Source organism: Petromyzon marinus, unplaced genomic scaffold, assembly GCF_048934315.1.
Source record: "Petromyzon marinus isolate PM22_M1 ecotype Great Lakes invasive population unplaced genomic scaffold, UKy_Petmar_22M1.pri1.0 PM_Scaffold_163, whole genome shotgun sequence".
Taxonomy (NCBI): Eukaryota; Metazoa; Chordata; class Hyperoartia; order Petromyzontiformes; family Petromyzontidae; genus Petromyzon; species Petromyzon marinus.
The window spans coordinates 105,371-120,031 of record NW_027423128.1 but is presented as its reverse complement, the minus strand read 5'-3'; the positions used below and the strand labels follow the sequence as shown (position 1 = coordinate 120,031).

The window sequence follows — 14,661 nt, the reverse complement described above, 5'->3', positions numbered from 1 at the left end:
GTGCACAGTAAAGTAAAGGTGAACAAATCACTTAAAATATACAAATGAAACTAAACTCTTTTTTTATCTTACCAGGAAAGGCCCAGAGCTATTATCTAATTTTTCAGAAGCAAGCCACTAATAATAGCTCGAGGAAGTGGATTATCACGTGAAAATTTATAGCAGCAAATACATGTAAACGGATGTTTCTAAATATGGAGAGAAAAACTGGAGAACCCAGAGGAAAAAAAAAACAAGTGACCACGGAGAGAACATGCAGACTCCAACTATACAGCAGGTGTCAGGGTCGAAATCCAACCCCTGAACTCTTGCATACCAGGCGAGGAAGATGACATCACACCACCATGGCATTACTTAAACAAATACCTAAAAGTATGCAAGTTCAAATTGCATCAGTTCCCAAGCTTGGGAAAGGCAGTAAAACAACAGCAATAAACATTCCCAGACCACATCCAGACAATGACAGTCTGCCAATAAATGTATACATTAAAATTGAATTATTGATACGTTGTTAAGCATTTCGAGGCTGAAGTGCTGTTATTTGGTATACAGATGTGTATAATCAAAGATAAGAAATATCAAGTGTATTTGTTTAGCCAGGTTTTTAACCTGGATAGTTTCAATTGCAAGTGTGATCCGAGGCACCAAAATCGAAAACTAATCAATTAGAGCAATGAAAGAGAATTCAGAGTAAAACAACTTTATAACAATCGTTAGTACATTTCTTATATCTGAAGTCGGCTTGGAAGATTATTTTTAGACCGATCATAGCGCAACTGAAAGTTAAAATGCATGAATATAAAAAAGATAGAGGGTGAATATTGAAGTCATACATAAATAGACGAGGATATCTGCATGAGTGTGATACACACCCCTATGTACGCACATTCATGACAAACATTCCTACTCAGTGAAACAATGGTGAGCTGCCAGACCATTTAAAAGCCACCGACACCCCTTCCACATGCCACCAACATCGCTTCCCTATACCACATATTCATAAATACACTTACACATTATTACACATTATTGGAATCACCACACTCATCAGCATCTTGGAGTCGCGTTCACCCTTGGCTCCATGTGGAGCTCACAGAGAAAGCTCCCAGCTCATTGTCGTCTCAGAGTCAGGGTCGACGATCGGAGCGGTGGAGGTAAAATGAGCCGGGCTGCTGTTCAAGTCGTGCGTGGACCAGCTCCATCTGCTGCAGGGCCAGCACGGCCTCTCAGCTTATATCTAAATATCCAGGCCTCCTCGGTGAGTCCATCTGCTCCTCAACTCCTGCTTCCCTTCCTCACTGAAGCGAGTGCCATCCACCCTGCAGCAAGAGAGAGGTTCACGCTGACGCGGGTTCACACAAAGACCCACGCAGCCCCCACAACAACCATGCTGGATGAAGGTCTCCCCATGCCATGAGAGCTGTTTCACCATACTTCACCACGCGGGTCAGTGCAGGCCTGTGATGGCAAGGACTGCAGATCTAGGATCGTAGTGAAGTACAACGGTGGATTGTGCTGCACACTGCAGTCTGTTGTCTGCAACTTAGCTCTGCTGCCTATAACTCCTGTGGTTATGTGCGGTGGTCACCCGTCTCAGCACTCCAGGCTAAAGCCTGCTTATCTTGCAGATTTAAGATCAGGCGCATTTCCAGTCGTTTGGTCATGTTCATTGGTCTGATAATGAATATTGTCATTATTTGGAGGAGCGGGGTCAACCAGGTGGGGTGTTGGCTGTTGTGCTGTTCGGTTCTGTGTTGTGTTGCATTGTGTTTCTAAGTTTGCCATTTTTTTCATTCTTACCTGATGATGGTTGCTTGTGTTGCAATCGGAACGTCTATTCTATTATTATTATTTGATTTGATTTTCTACGTGACTTTACCGAAAGAACCAAAGAGAATATTAAATGCACTGGAATACACTCCACTACTCACTCCACTTCTGGCAATGGCTCTCTTAGCACACAAACATGGTGTGAAGGTCAATTTCCAAAACGTTGCCTTTTCCATATTTTCTCCTGCTAAGGCCACAGTGTTACTGACGAATCTCAGTTGTTTTGTTTGTAGCAACAATCAGAGCGCGTATGAGACACAAGCTGCATAACTTACCCGAGCTTCCTCAATGCTTTGTTGGTGATCATGATGTCATGGAGAGCTGGGATCGATTTGTCCGTCAGTGAGCACTCTATCAGACTACAGGGAGAGAAAAGGCACTGAGTGGGGTGAAACTGGAAAATAAAAGTGTACACACTCACAAGAAATGGAGAGCAACTCAACACCTTTTAGTACAATAAGGGTGGAAATCTCGTAGAATCAGCTAAACAGAGGGAGTAATCATTTCGGACCCAGGAACGCAATCCTATTTGTCTATTAATTGTTTAATGTGGCTTTGTCCAACACGGCATTTTACAGGAACGTAACCCACCGCATTTGGCGAGGTCTGCAATATTTTGTATTAAAAATCGCGTTTGTCCATGCAAGGCCACTAGATACAGGCAGAGGAGCCAGAATATAAATCTGAATATTTATTTATATTAGAGAATCTGAAAAGCTAAAAAGCTCTTTTTCACAGATGTCCACGTAACCCATCACGAGGCAAAGGCTAGTTTAAACTGTATATTGGGTAAGGATCAAATAATGTTCAAATGTATCGGGTTGGCGAATAAGAGCCATTGGTGATTTATGGCTTTAATAAGAGTCAGGTTGTGGTGTTATTAATGTAAACGTATGGGTGGGCAATTAATGTCAAGATTGCAGCCGTTCATTATATAAAATTCTTAATTGTAATCTATGACATTAAATACAGATGATCATTGATTATATCCAGAGCGTGCCTATCTGGGTTCCAACATCCGATGAAACCGGTAAAACCGCTCCAAAGGCTGAACCAGTCCGGCGATCGGCACAAAGTGCGTGACAAAACAAGCAGCTATGCTTTATTTCAGTGTCAAATAATATATACAGTTCATTACACACTACATACAACAACTTAAACAATGAAAATACTCCACGTATATACATGTTTCATGACTAATAACTAGTCATAGAAACAGAAAATATAAAGTGCGATCTGGCGAAAATTGAGTGGAATTCGGCATTCACCAGAGCACCGGTCTGAAGGCTGCATCAGTCCAACTATTGACAAACACAAGTTGTTGTCAAGCACAAGTTGTTTAACAAGAGCATAGTACACAAATCACCCCATGCAGAGTCTTTGATATTGGAGTGGTGAGTGCGGTTAGTAAATGTTGTGGCCGAAACGTCGTGATAATTTTATAATGTTTTATTTTTATTATTTTATTATTTCCATCCTACGTGACTTTACCGAAAGAACCAATAAGAGTAAATAGTCACTTTTTACAGCAGAATATTCATTTTGTCTTTGTATATTTACTTTTAGCGATTTTTAGATCGCAAACTATTTAATAACATTAAATATATATATACAGAACACCTAAAAATATAATCGTATTTTTAGCTCTTTCGGTAAAGTCACGTTGAAGGGAAACAATAAATAATAAAATATATAAAACAATAAAAAATACATTATATATTTTATTATTTTATTGTTTCCCTTCAACGTGACTTTACTGAAAGAGCTAAAAACATGAATTACTGCAGTCACGAAAGCTTTAAATCAAAATGTAATCGTATTTAAGAATATGCAAAAATAAGATATTTTAAATAATTATGCGATTATCTGGTTGTTTGAAAATCTGGCTGCCGGATAATCGATGATCTAATATATTAACATAATATAATTTAAAACAATATCATTGGTTAGAGTTGGTTATGTGACAATTGTAATTGTATTGTTATTTCAATCAAGATGGCGCCGATGATGGCAGCCTCGGCCGGTTGGTGTGCCCTGTTTTGTCCAGTTTTGTCTTGTTTTGTCTTGAGAGGGGCTTGCTGTTCAACACACTCGTGCTGGTGAGAGAGGCCTGCTGTTCATCACACCCGTGCTGGTGAGAGAGGCCTGCTGTTTTGGGGCCTGCTGTTCATCACACCCGTGCTGGTGAGAGAGGCCTGCTGTTCAGTACACCCGTGTTGAGGGGCCTGCTGTTCAGCACACCCTTGCTGGTGAGAGAGGCCTGCTGTTCAACACACCCGTGCTGGTGAGAGGGGCCTGCTGTTCAACACACCCGTGCTGGTGAGAGGGGCCTGCTTTTCAGCACACCCGTGCTGGTGAGAGGGGCCTGCTGTTCAGCACACCCGTGCTGGTGAGAGGGGCCTGCTGTTCATCACATCCGTGTTGGTGAGAGGGGCCTGCTGTTCAGCACACCGGTGCTGGTGAGAGAGGCCTGCTGTTCAGCACACCCGTGTTGAGGGGCCTGCTGTTCAGCACACCCGTGCTGGTGAGAGGGGCCTGCTGTTGAGGGGCCTACTGTTCAGCACACCCGTGTTGGTGAGAGAGGCCTGCTGTTCAGCACACCCGTGTTGAGGGGCCTACTGTTCAGCACACCCGTGCTGGTGAGAGGGGCCTGCTGTTCAACAGACCCGTGCTGGTGAGAGGGGCCTACTGTTCAGCACACCCGTGCTGGTGAGAGGGGCCTGCTGTTCAACACACCCGTGCTGGTGAGAGGGGCCTGCTGTTCAACACACCCGTGCTGGTGAGAGGGGCCTGCTGTTCAACACACCCGTGCTGGTGAGAGGGGCCTGCTGTTCATCACACCCGTGCTGGTGAGAGAGGCCTACTATTCATCACACCCGTGCTGGTGTGAGGGGCGTGCTGTTCATCACCCCCGTGTTGGTGAGAGGGGCCTGCTGTTCACTCCCATGCTGGTGAGAGAGGCCTACTGTTCATCACACCCGTGTTGGTGAGAGGGGCCTGCTGTTCACCACTCCCATGCTGGTGAGAGGGGCCTACTGTTCAACACACCAGTGCTGGTGAGAGAGTCCTGCTGTTCAGCACACCCGTGCTGGTGCGAAGATGGCGCTGATGATGGTAGCCTCAGCCGGTCGGTGCGCCCTGTTTTGTCTTGTTTTGTCTGTCAATTCAGTGTTTTGCCAAGATTTTCGGAGTTCTCTAACAAGAGACGAACTTTTAAATATCAGGGAAACAACTCCTGTGGATTTAATTCCTACTTTTCTGCTTCCAGCGGCAGAATTAGTAGGCATTCTAGTCAATGCCGCGCTAGGCTTTGCTCAAGCAACGAAACGCCGCCCAAGGGGTAAACGGTCGGGGGCTCTAGTACGGCTACGCAGACGCGGGATCCGAACAGTGCTTCCGAGCTTTTTCCTCTCCAACGTACGTTCACTGTACAACAAAATGGATGAACTTCAGCTACTGATGGTAAAAAACAAAGACTTTCTTTCAGCTTCTGCATTGTGCTTCACGGAAACATGGCTGTGTGATTTGATTCCGGACACTTCGCTACAACTAGCAGGATTCCATCTTGTAAGATCGGATCGTGACATAGCACTCTCCGGCAAGACGAAAGGCGGTGGTATTTGTTTTTACATTAACAGTGGCTGGTGTGTAGATGTCACAGTGATTCTGCAACATTGTTCTCCACTCCTTGAATCAATTTTTATAACCTGTAAACCGTTTTACTCGCCTCGCGAGTTCGCATCGCTCATTTTGGTCGGAGTTTATTTGCCGCCTTGTCCTCAGGTTAAAGAAGCCCAACGCATGCTCGCCGATCAGATTCTGAGTGTGGAGCGAGCAAATCCAGATTCGTTGGTTATCGTACTTGGCGACTTTAACAAAGGTAATCTCAGCCACGAACTCCCCAAATACATACAATTCATTAAATGCCCAACCAGAGAAGGGAACACTCTGGATCACTGCTACACTACAGTCAGTAGAGCCTACCATGCCGTCCCCCGAGCAGCACTAGGACACTCTGACCATGCCATGGTCCACCTGATTCCTGCATACAGGCAGAAACTAAAACTCTGTAAACCTGCTGTGAGGACATCTAAACAGTGGACCAGTGAGGCTGTGGAAGATTTGCGGGCGTGCTTAGACTGTACTGACTGGGATATGTTCACGACTGCTACCAATAGTCTGGATGAACTCACAGAGGCTGTGACGTCCTACATCAGCTTCTGTGAGGACTGCTGTATCCCAACACGTACCAGGGTGAACTTTAACAACAATAAGCCCTGGTTCTCAGCAAAGCTCAGAAGGTTGAGGTTGGAGAAGGAGGAAGCGTTTAGGAGTGGAGATAGAGACAGATTCAAGGAGTCGAAGAACAGGTTTAGCAAAGCGGTGAGAGAGGCTAAACGACTGTACTCAGAGAGACTAAAACACCAGTTCTCTACAAACGACGCTGCTTCTGTCTGGAGAGGGCTCAGGCAGATCACCAACTACAAACCCAGAGCCCCCCACACCACTAACGACTCCCGCCTAGCCAACGACCTGAACGAGTTCTACTGTAGATTTGAAAGACAATTGGACTGTCCTGAACCACCCCTTCCAACCCAAGAGGCCCCATCCCCCACCAATACTACAGAGACGACTATCTCCTTTCAGGAGGAAGAAGTTAATAGACTTTTCAAGAGGCAGAATCCACGCAAAGCAGCCGGGCCGGACTCTGTCTCTCCAGCCACCCTCAGGCACTGCGCTGACCAGCTGTCTCCGGTGTTCACCAACATCTTTAACACCTCCCTGGAGACATGCCATGTACCAGCCTGTCTCAAGTCCTCCACCATCATCCCTGTGCCCAAAAAGCTAAGGCCAACAGGACTAAATGATTACAGACCGGTCGCCCTTACATCTGTGGTAATGAAGTCTTTTGAGCGCCTGGTCCTGGCACACCTCAAAGCCATCACAGACCCTCTCCTGGACCCCCTTCAGTTTGCCTACAGAGCCAACAGGTCTGTGGACGATGCAGTTAACATGGCCCTCCACTTCACCCTACAGCATCTGGACGCCCCAGCATCCTACGCCAGGATCCTGTTTGTGGACTTCAGCTCTGCCTTCAACACCATCATCCCTGCCCTGCTTCAGGACAAGCTCTTCCAGCTGAACGTGCCATACACCACCTGTAAATGGATCACAGACTTCCTGTCTGACAGGAAGCAGTGCGTTAAGCTGGGAACACAAGTCTCTGGCTCCAGGTCCATCAGCACCGGAACTCCTCAGGGCTGCGTCCTTTCCCCTCTGCTCTTCTCCCTGTATACCAACAGCTGCACCTCCAATCATCTGTCCGTCAAACTATTGAAGTTTGCGGATGACACCACCCTCATTGGGCTGATCTCTGGTGGGGATGAGTCTGACTATAGGTGGGAAGCTGACAATCTGGTGACCTGGTGTAGCCAGAACAACTTAGAGCTAAATGCTCTAAAGACAGTTGAGATGGTTGTGGACTTCAGGAAGAATACAGCACCACTCACCCCCATCACCCTGTTAGACTCCCCAGTAAAAATTGTAGAGTCCTTCCGCTTCCTGGGCACTATTCTCTCCCGGGACCTCAAGTGGGAATTGAACATCAGCTCCCTCACCAAGAAAGCTCAACAGAGGATGTACTTTCTACGGCAGCTGAAGAAATTCAACCTGCCAAAGACAATGATGGTGCAATTCTATACAGCGATCATTGAATCCATCCTCACCTCCTCCATAACCGTCTGGTACGCTGCTGCCACTGCCAAGGACAAGAGCAGACTGCAGCGTATCATCCACACTGCTGAGAAGGTAATTGCCTGCAATCTACCGACCCTCGAGGACCTGCACACGACAAGGTCTATGAGGCGAGCGAGGAAGATTATGGCCGATTTCTCCCACCCTGGACACTCTCTGTTTCAGCTACTCCCCTCCGGCAGAAGGCTTCGGTCCATCAGGACCAAAACCTCACGCCATAAAAACAGTTTCTTCCCATCTGCTGCTGGCCTGTTAAACAAGGCCAAGGGCTAACACTGTTTTTAACATTTGATCTACATAACGACACGTTGCTGATATTAACTATGTTTCCCTATTTGTATTTTTAAATTATATCTTAAAGCTATTTTATATTCGATATTTATTTAATTTTATATACTTCAGCCCCTTAGTGTTAGACTTTTAACCCTTATTATAGTAAGACTTGTTTAAAACTTATTTAAGATTTTAGATTCCTATATGTTGAATGTATGCACCATCCTGCCAAAGTAAATTCCGTGTCGGTGTGAACTTACATGGCGAATAAAACCCTTTCTGATTCTGATTTAATAGTGGTTAACAGTGCTGTAATAAGTGTGGCAAATAACTTAATTGATAAGTGCATAAAAATTATGTTAAAATCGACGTTAAAATACAACATTATTATGCTACTGAATATCTTTGTGTTTTGTGTCTGTATATGTGTATATATTTGTTTAGGCGTACTTATATAAGTGTGTGTGCATCAGGACATTACTCACACTAACGTCTCCAACCTCCCTTCTCTCTCCAACATCCCGTCTGCTAAAAGTCGGAGGCCGCTGTCTCCGATCTCGTTGCGACGCAGCCTAAACCCGGGTGGATGGGAGAAGAGACAGCGCTGACTCACTGAGCCCACGGGAACCGCAGAGTGAAACACGCGGTGAGTGAGGGACACTCACAATGGCGGTGCACGTGATCACAGCACACACCGTCATGAGCAAAGCTGCTCATTGTTTAATGCTTCTGTTAGACATTTTATATATAATAGGTGGCATTCACAAATATCAGTTTACTCACGATCATCCATTCAATTATACTGCACTGTACCTTTATAATATGAAGTGTTTGTGTTTATATAAACACAAAGTTACAAGAGAGGATCACACACAAGTGAAGTACATTTTCATCGAGAACACAGGGAGATGTTTTCAATTAATGTATCTGCTAACAATGTTGTGAATATTGCTTTAACCTATGTGTTAAACTAAACAAATGTGTTAAGATTACAGTAAAACATTTTTAAAGTGGACTCGATTAAGCAGGACAGCAAGATTAAATTTTTTCACATTCAAATGTTTACTTGACAACGCGTTGCACCAATAATTAGCAGTTAGTGCACAGAGCACAAGTGAGAAACGAACAGCAGAGCTTACCTGAGAATCTTCAAACCTGTGTTGGCCTTGAGGATGACACTGAGAGAGGAACCCGACTTGTCCGTCAGTGAACAAAGATACAGACTGCAGGAAGAGAAGAGGTGGTTAGTCGGGGCAGAGGGGATGGGTGGAGGGTCTGGGCACAGAGTGGGGGATGGTGAGGGGTGGTGGTGGTTGATGGGACAGTGGTTGAGGGTCGTGTTTGTGGCTACTGTGCACAAATGAACCTCGTGTCAACTTTAATAGGAGCTTGCAAATAGCAACTGCTGTTTAGATTTTTGGGTTGAATGTGATGTGTGTGTGAATGTCTACTATGTGTGCATTTGTGTAAGTCCATCTCTATACATGTTTGGTACATGTGTATCTTAGTGCATGCATATTTGTGTGCATGCACGTGGGAAGTAGTGGTGCAGTGGTTAGCACAGTGAGCCACAAACCTGGTTCGATTGCCGCTCACGGCGAACTTCATTGATGAATATCTAAAACGGCCATGGACCTCACCTAGGTCGACTCAGCCTTAAATTACTACCTGGTGTAGTAAGTAAACATCAGTTGGCTGAGTGTGGTGCTGGCCTCCCAACCCCTCATGTGCCGTTCTGGTCTTCATTAGGTGTTCCCGAACAGTACATGACCCAAAAGTCTGCTAAAAGTTATCTGTAGAATCTCTGTGTATGTATATATAGATCAAATAATCATGATTTATCTTCGATATTGCATCATTCTGTAAGCGGTCACATCTGAAAGCGTTTCATGTAACATCTCATCACAATGTAATTAAAGGAAACCCCCAGTGACAACTGTCTGGCACAAGGTAACTTAGCACCTGGCCTGCATATCGGCATTTCCACAACAACTCTTCCAGTAGCCTCTCATTCCTAATTTCCTCAGAACATCCTCCCATTTCCGCATCAAAAAATATATACAGTACATTATACACTACATACAACTTAAACAATGAAAATACTGCACTTATATACATTTTCATGACTAACAACTACAGTAATAGAAAGAGTAAATATACAGCTTGATCCGGCGAAAATTGCGTGCAGTTCGGCGTTCGCCAGAGCACCGGTCTGAAGGCTGCATCAGTCCGGCGATTGTCAAACACAAGTTGTTGTTGTCAACCACAAGTTGTTGTTGTCAAAAACATGTTGTTGTCAAACACATGTTGTTGTTGTCAAACACAAGTTGTCAAACACAAGTTGTCAAACACAAGTCGATGTCTAACACAAGTTGTTGAACAAGAGCGTTGTACGCACATCACCCCATGCAGAGTCTTCGATATTGGAGTGCTGAGTGCGGTACAGTAAATAGTCACTATTTACAGCAAGATATTTATTTTGTCTTTGTATATTTAGTTAAGCGATTTTTATATCGTAAACTATTTGAAACAGTCAATATATATGCAGAACACCTAAAAACATAATCTTATTCAAGAATGTGCAAAAACAAGCTATTTTAAATAATGATGTGATCATCTGGTGTTTTTTGAAAATCCAGTACCCCTCCCCTCCGATGCTGCTGGATAATCGATGATCTACTGTATTAACACAATATAGTTGAAACAATATCATTGGTTATAGTAGGTAATGTGACAATGGTAATTGCATTGTTATTCTTTGGGTCTTTCGGTAAAGTCACGTAGATAGAAAAATAATCAAATATTATTTTCTATCTACATGACTTTACCGAAAGACCTAAAGAGTATGAATTCCTGCAGTCACGAAAGCTTTAAGTCAATATGTAATTGTATTGTTATTTAAGTGGTTAACAGTGCTGTAATAAGTGTGGCTAATAACTTAATTGATGAGTGCATATAAATAAAGTTATAATCGACGTTTAAATACATTATTATGGTATAGTGAGTATATTTGTGTTTTGTGTCCATATATGTGTATATATTTGTTTAGGTGTACCTATATTAGTGTGTGTGCATCAGGAAATTACTCAACACTAACGTCTCCAAACTCCCTTCTCTCTCCAACATCCCGTCGGCTAAAAGTTGGAGTCCCCTGTCTCTGATCTCGTTCTCACTCAGCCTAAACCCGGGTGGACAGGGGAAGGGACAGCGCTGACTCACTGAGCCCACGGGAACCGCGGAGTCAAACACGCGGTGAGTGAGGGACACTCACAATGGCGGTGCACGTGACCAGAGCACACACGTTCATGAGCAAAGCTGCTCATTGTTCAATGCTTCTGTGTTAGACATTTTATATATCATAGGTGGCATTCACAAAAAGGAGTTTACTCACAATCATCCATTCATTTATACTGCACTGTACCTTTATAATCTGAAACGTGTTTGTGTTCATAAGGGTGTTGTTTTGCAAGACCTCATCTTACAAAAAAGACAAAGATCCCCCGTGTAGCCTTAACAGACTGTAGGGGCAAGTGCTGTTAGCGAGCACCTATGAAGGCCGGAACGGCACACGAGGGGGTGGGTGGTGTTGTATATGGCCCTTTTTCCACAATTAAAATCAATAATAATATTTGCCGATATTTTTAAAATAGTAACTGAAATAAATAAATAAACACCGCTACGACAAGGACCAGCAAACAGCAACGGGAGATCGTAAAAAGGTCGTTTAAATAAATAAATAATAACCTCCGGGGCAAAGAGAGGTTAGCGACTATCTGCAAAATCTCCAGATTGCCAAAGGACAATTCACAAACAAACCTGTTTGATGTAACACAGCCGCCCGGGGTCACCAAGAGGGGAGGGGGGCAATCACGCGCGCGACCGCGGTGAGACAGCGGACGGGGAGGGCATCTGTTTTTTCTCTCTCTCGCAAGAGACGCGGAGAGAGGAGAGGGAATTTCACATTTAAGCTCCGCAAAGGACAGCGAGACAGCGTTCGGAAGAAGACATCAAGCCAGCTCCGAGGCATGGCCTCGAGACATTAGCAATGGGTGCTGTGTCCCGCAGAGAAGAGGGGCGAGGGGACGTTAGGTGCTGAGTTCGGCATGGGCAGACAGAGTATCGCTGAAAGTTATTATACATTCATCCTGATGTTTTGAGTCGCTTGCAGAATCGAGGATTGCGATAAGCTGTATCATACTAAGCTATCAGAGTTGTGTAAGAGGTGTGCAAATACAATTTTCAAGTTTTGAGAGTGAGCGACAATAGCACACTCGACAGTTCAACAAGACAACAGCTCAGCAAGCGCCAGAAGAGGGTGGCGAGCGGCAGGCTCCAAGGGGGCCCCGCGATCAACCGAGGATGCGAGGCTGGCAGAGTAGCGATGTGCCACCGAGTGTGAGTTCAGAGCTGAAAGAAATATCGCTAAAAGACTTTTATTCTACATTGAGTGCCAGCTGCCAGCAGCCAAGCGTGTGCTGACTTGGCTCATCCAGCAATGGAAAGAGCCTGACCAGCCGCCCATGAGCAAAAGAGTCAGCGAACCAGCAAAGAGCGCGTTCGAGCATCTCCACAGAGAGCACGTGCGGATCAGCTACTACATCAGTGGAAAGAGACCGTATCTGCCAGCACGAGCAGCCAAGCCGACGCCCCGAGCAAGAGAACAAAGCAGTTCGTATAACCCTCCCCCCACACTCTCACCCTCACGACGCATCACCCTGCGTCTGTTTCACGAAGACACACAACACGCATATCGGGACAATCAAGAAGAGTGACATTCCAAGGTGCTGATCGTGAAGAACATTGCTGCCTATTGAGTTACGTGGATACGGTCATTTAGAAGTATCTCAGTCGTTCGTTTTCGTTTAATGGCATAATCTTGCCGATGAATCCATTGACGTATACTTTTGCCTTTGAGAATAATAATTGTTTTGACTGCCTTTTCGCATGAATATCGTCGGATGAACTACTAAGGACTTTTTATTCGTATTTTCCATATGCTCGTGGTACCCAGAGGAAGCAATCAATTGTTCCGTTACCCAATTAACAACGTGATTATTGAGGGTTGAAGAGATGGATCAATGAAATGAACATTGCCTGTAGTACTATGCTGACAATTTCAAGTACAAAAATTTCCATATTAGAGTGTTAAGGTTTTTGTGTAGAATAGCGTGCCTGCATGTTTTAACGACTCTCCCTATCACCAATTAAGCTCGCGTTACGCAGTGGAATTAATAATATGTGCAGTTGTCAAAGTGAAACAACGCAATCGTTGATGTTTACTGTGTTGATGCTGTGTTGAAAATTCCGAGCTTGAGAGTTCGCATATCCTTATGTTAAAGTTTTGTTTAGAATAAAATTGATTAACGCAGAAGTGGTTGCGTGTGTCCTTCCTGATTTCGTGCGTAATAATCTTATTTATAAGAACTGTATTCTGCGTTGAGATCTCAATTTGGAGACCTGACATAAACACACTAATACACTCAGTAAATGTTAAAACGAGAATAATTGTATTATACCGATCGATAATACGAAGTTAAACAAGGAAGCTGAGCTGACTCTGGCATGCTCACAGCACCTGTATAACTTCATACGAAGAATTGTATTATTCCGATTGATAATCCGACCCTCGTCAGCGAGGCGGGGCCTAATCATAATAACGGATTGCAATAGCATAATCACACACACGAGCATTAATGAATGATTATATCTCGAATTAGCATAATTTATGCGCATAATTGCATCACCTAACATAATTGCGGATAATTACGCAAATTCCAAATTTCATTTAATTTTTATTATTTTCATCAAAATTTTCACAACCAACATATACAACAGTGACCTACACCACCCCGACCGCCTTTGTATCCTTAGTGGCAATGTTTACACACTGCACCAGGTCCTCATTTGAGGCTGAGTCGACCTAGAGGGAGGCCCAGGTCCGGTTCAGATAATCGTCACCGGTGTTGGTCGTGAGCGGGAATCGAACCCGGGACGCCGGGTTCATAGCGTAGCGTAGCGCTAATCACGACACTACTACTCCTCGTCTACACACCTACATACACACACAGTAACGAAAGTAAATAACGCACATACATGCGTATATTCACTAATTTGTCCATGGCGCACTCATATCACTGGATGAATTGCGCCTCATGAATGTGAATCCTTATTATATGAAGATTCCTTGCATTCATTTTCATGTAAAAAAATACTGTCACATTAAAACTGCAGACTCAAACAGGGGTGTGTAAAGTGTGTACAGCAGAGGTCTCACTCCGAATCAGTCGAGCGGCAATATCTTTTCATCGGTTGCGTAACGCTGTGTGGAAGCTACCTGGTCTGTCGCTCCGCACTAAGCTTCAGGTCTTCTCGGCCACGGTCATTCCCTCCCTTCTCTACGCTTGCGAAACGTGGACCCCCCTAATGGAACATCTTCGCCGGTTAGAAACATTTAGGCTGGCCTGCCTACGATCCATCCTGGGTTTAACCAGACTGGATTGTGTGAGGAGCTCACAAATCCTTGAAAGATCTGGGCAGGGTCCCATCGGTGAGCTCCTCCGGCAGGCAAGGCTGCGATGGCTGGGTCATGTAGCCCGCATGCCCAGCCAACGCATGCCGAAACAGCTTTTGTTTGGCCGGATTGAGGGGGCTAAGCGGGCGCGGCACGGGCTAGAGAAGAGATGGAGTGATGTGGTACAGGAGGACGTGGAGCTGAGTGGACTTGCCGATGACTGGTACCAGCGGTGTCAAGATCGGCCTCTGTGGAGGAGGCTCGTGAAGGATGCTACTGGGCAGTTGGAGGCA

The 14,661-nt window shown here is 44.8% G+C and overlaps 1 protein-coding gene across 4 annotated transcripts in view; it reads right to left on the bottom strand.

Annotated features, from left to right (window-relative positions):
* Window positions 1-684: 684 nt before the first annotated feature.
* LOC116936897 (NACHT, LRR and PYD domains-containing protein 3-like) overlaps window positions 685-14,661 on the bottom strand; it is a 38,180-nt gene continuing 24,203 nt past the window's right edge. For 3 of the 4 annotated variants that reach the window (XM_076063610.1, XM_076063613.1, XM_076063612.1), the window contains 5 exons: window positions 10,949-11,035; window positions 8,997-9,080; window positions 8,343-8,429; window positions 2,106-2,189; window positions 685-1,319 (listed from right to left, as the gene is read on the bottom strand). In XM_076063610.1, the coding sequence (XP_075919725.1) occupies window positions 1,238-1,319; window positions 2,106-2,189; window positions 8,343-8,429; window positions 8,997-9,080; window positions 10,949-11,035 (424 nt within the window). In that variant the 3' untranslated portion in view covers window positions 685-1,237. The remainder of the gene's footprint in view (window positions 1,320-2,105; window positions 2,190-8,342; window positions 8,430-8,996; window positions 9,081-10,948; window positions 11,036-14,661) is intronic. The other variant, XM_076063611.1, reaches the window with a different exon arrangement.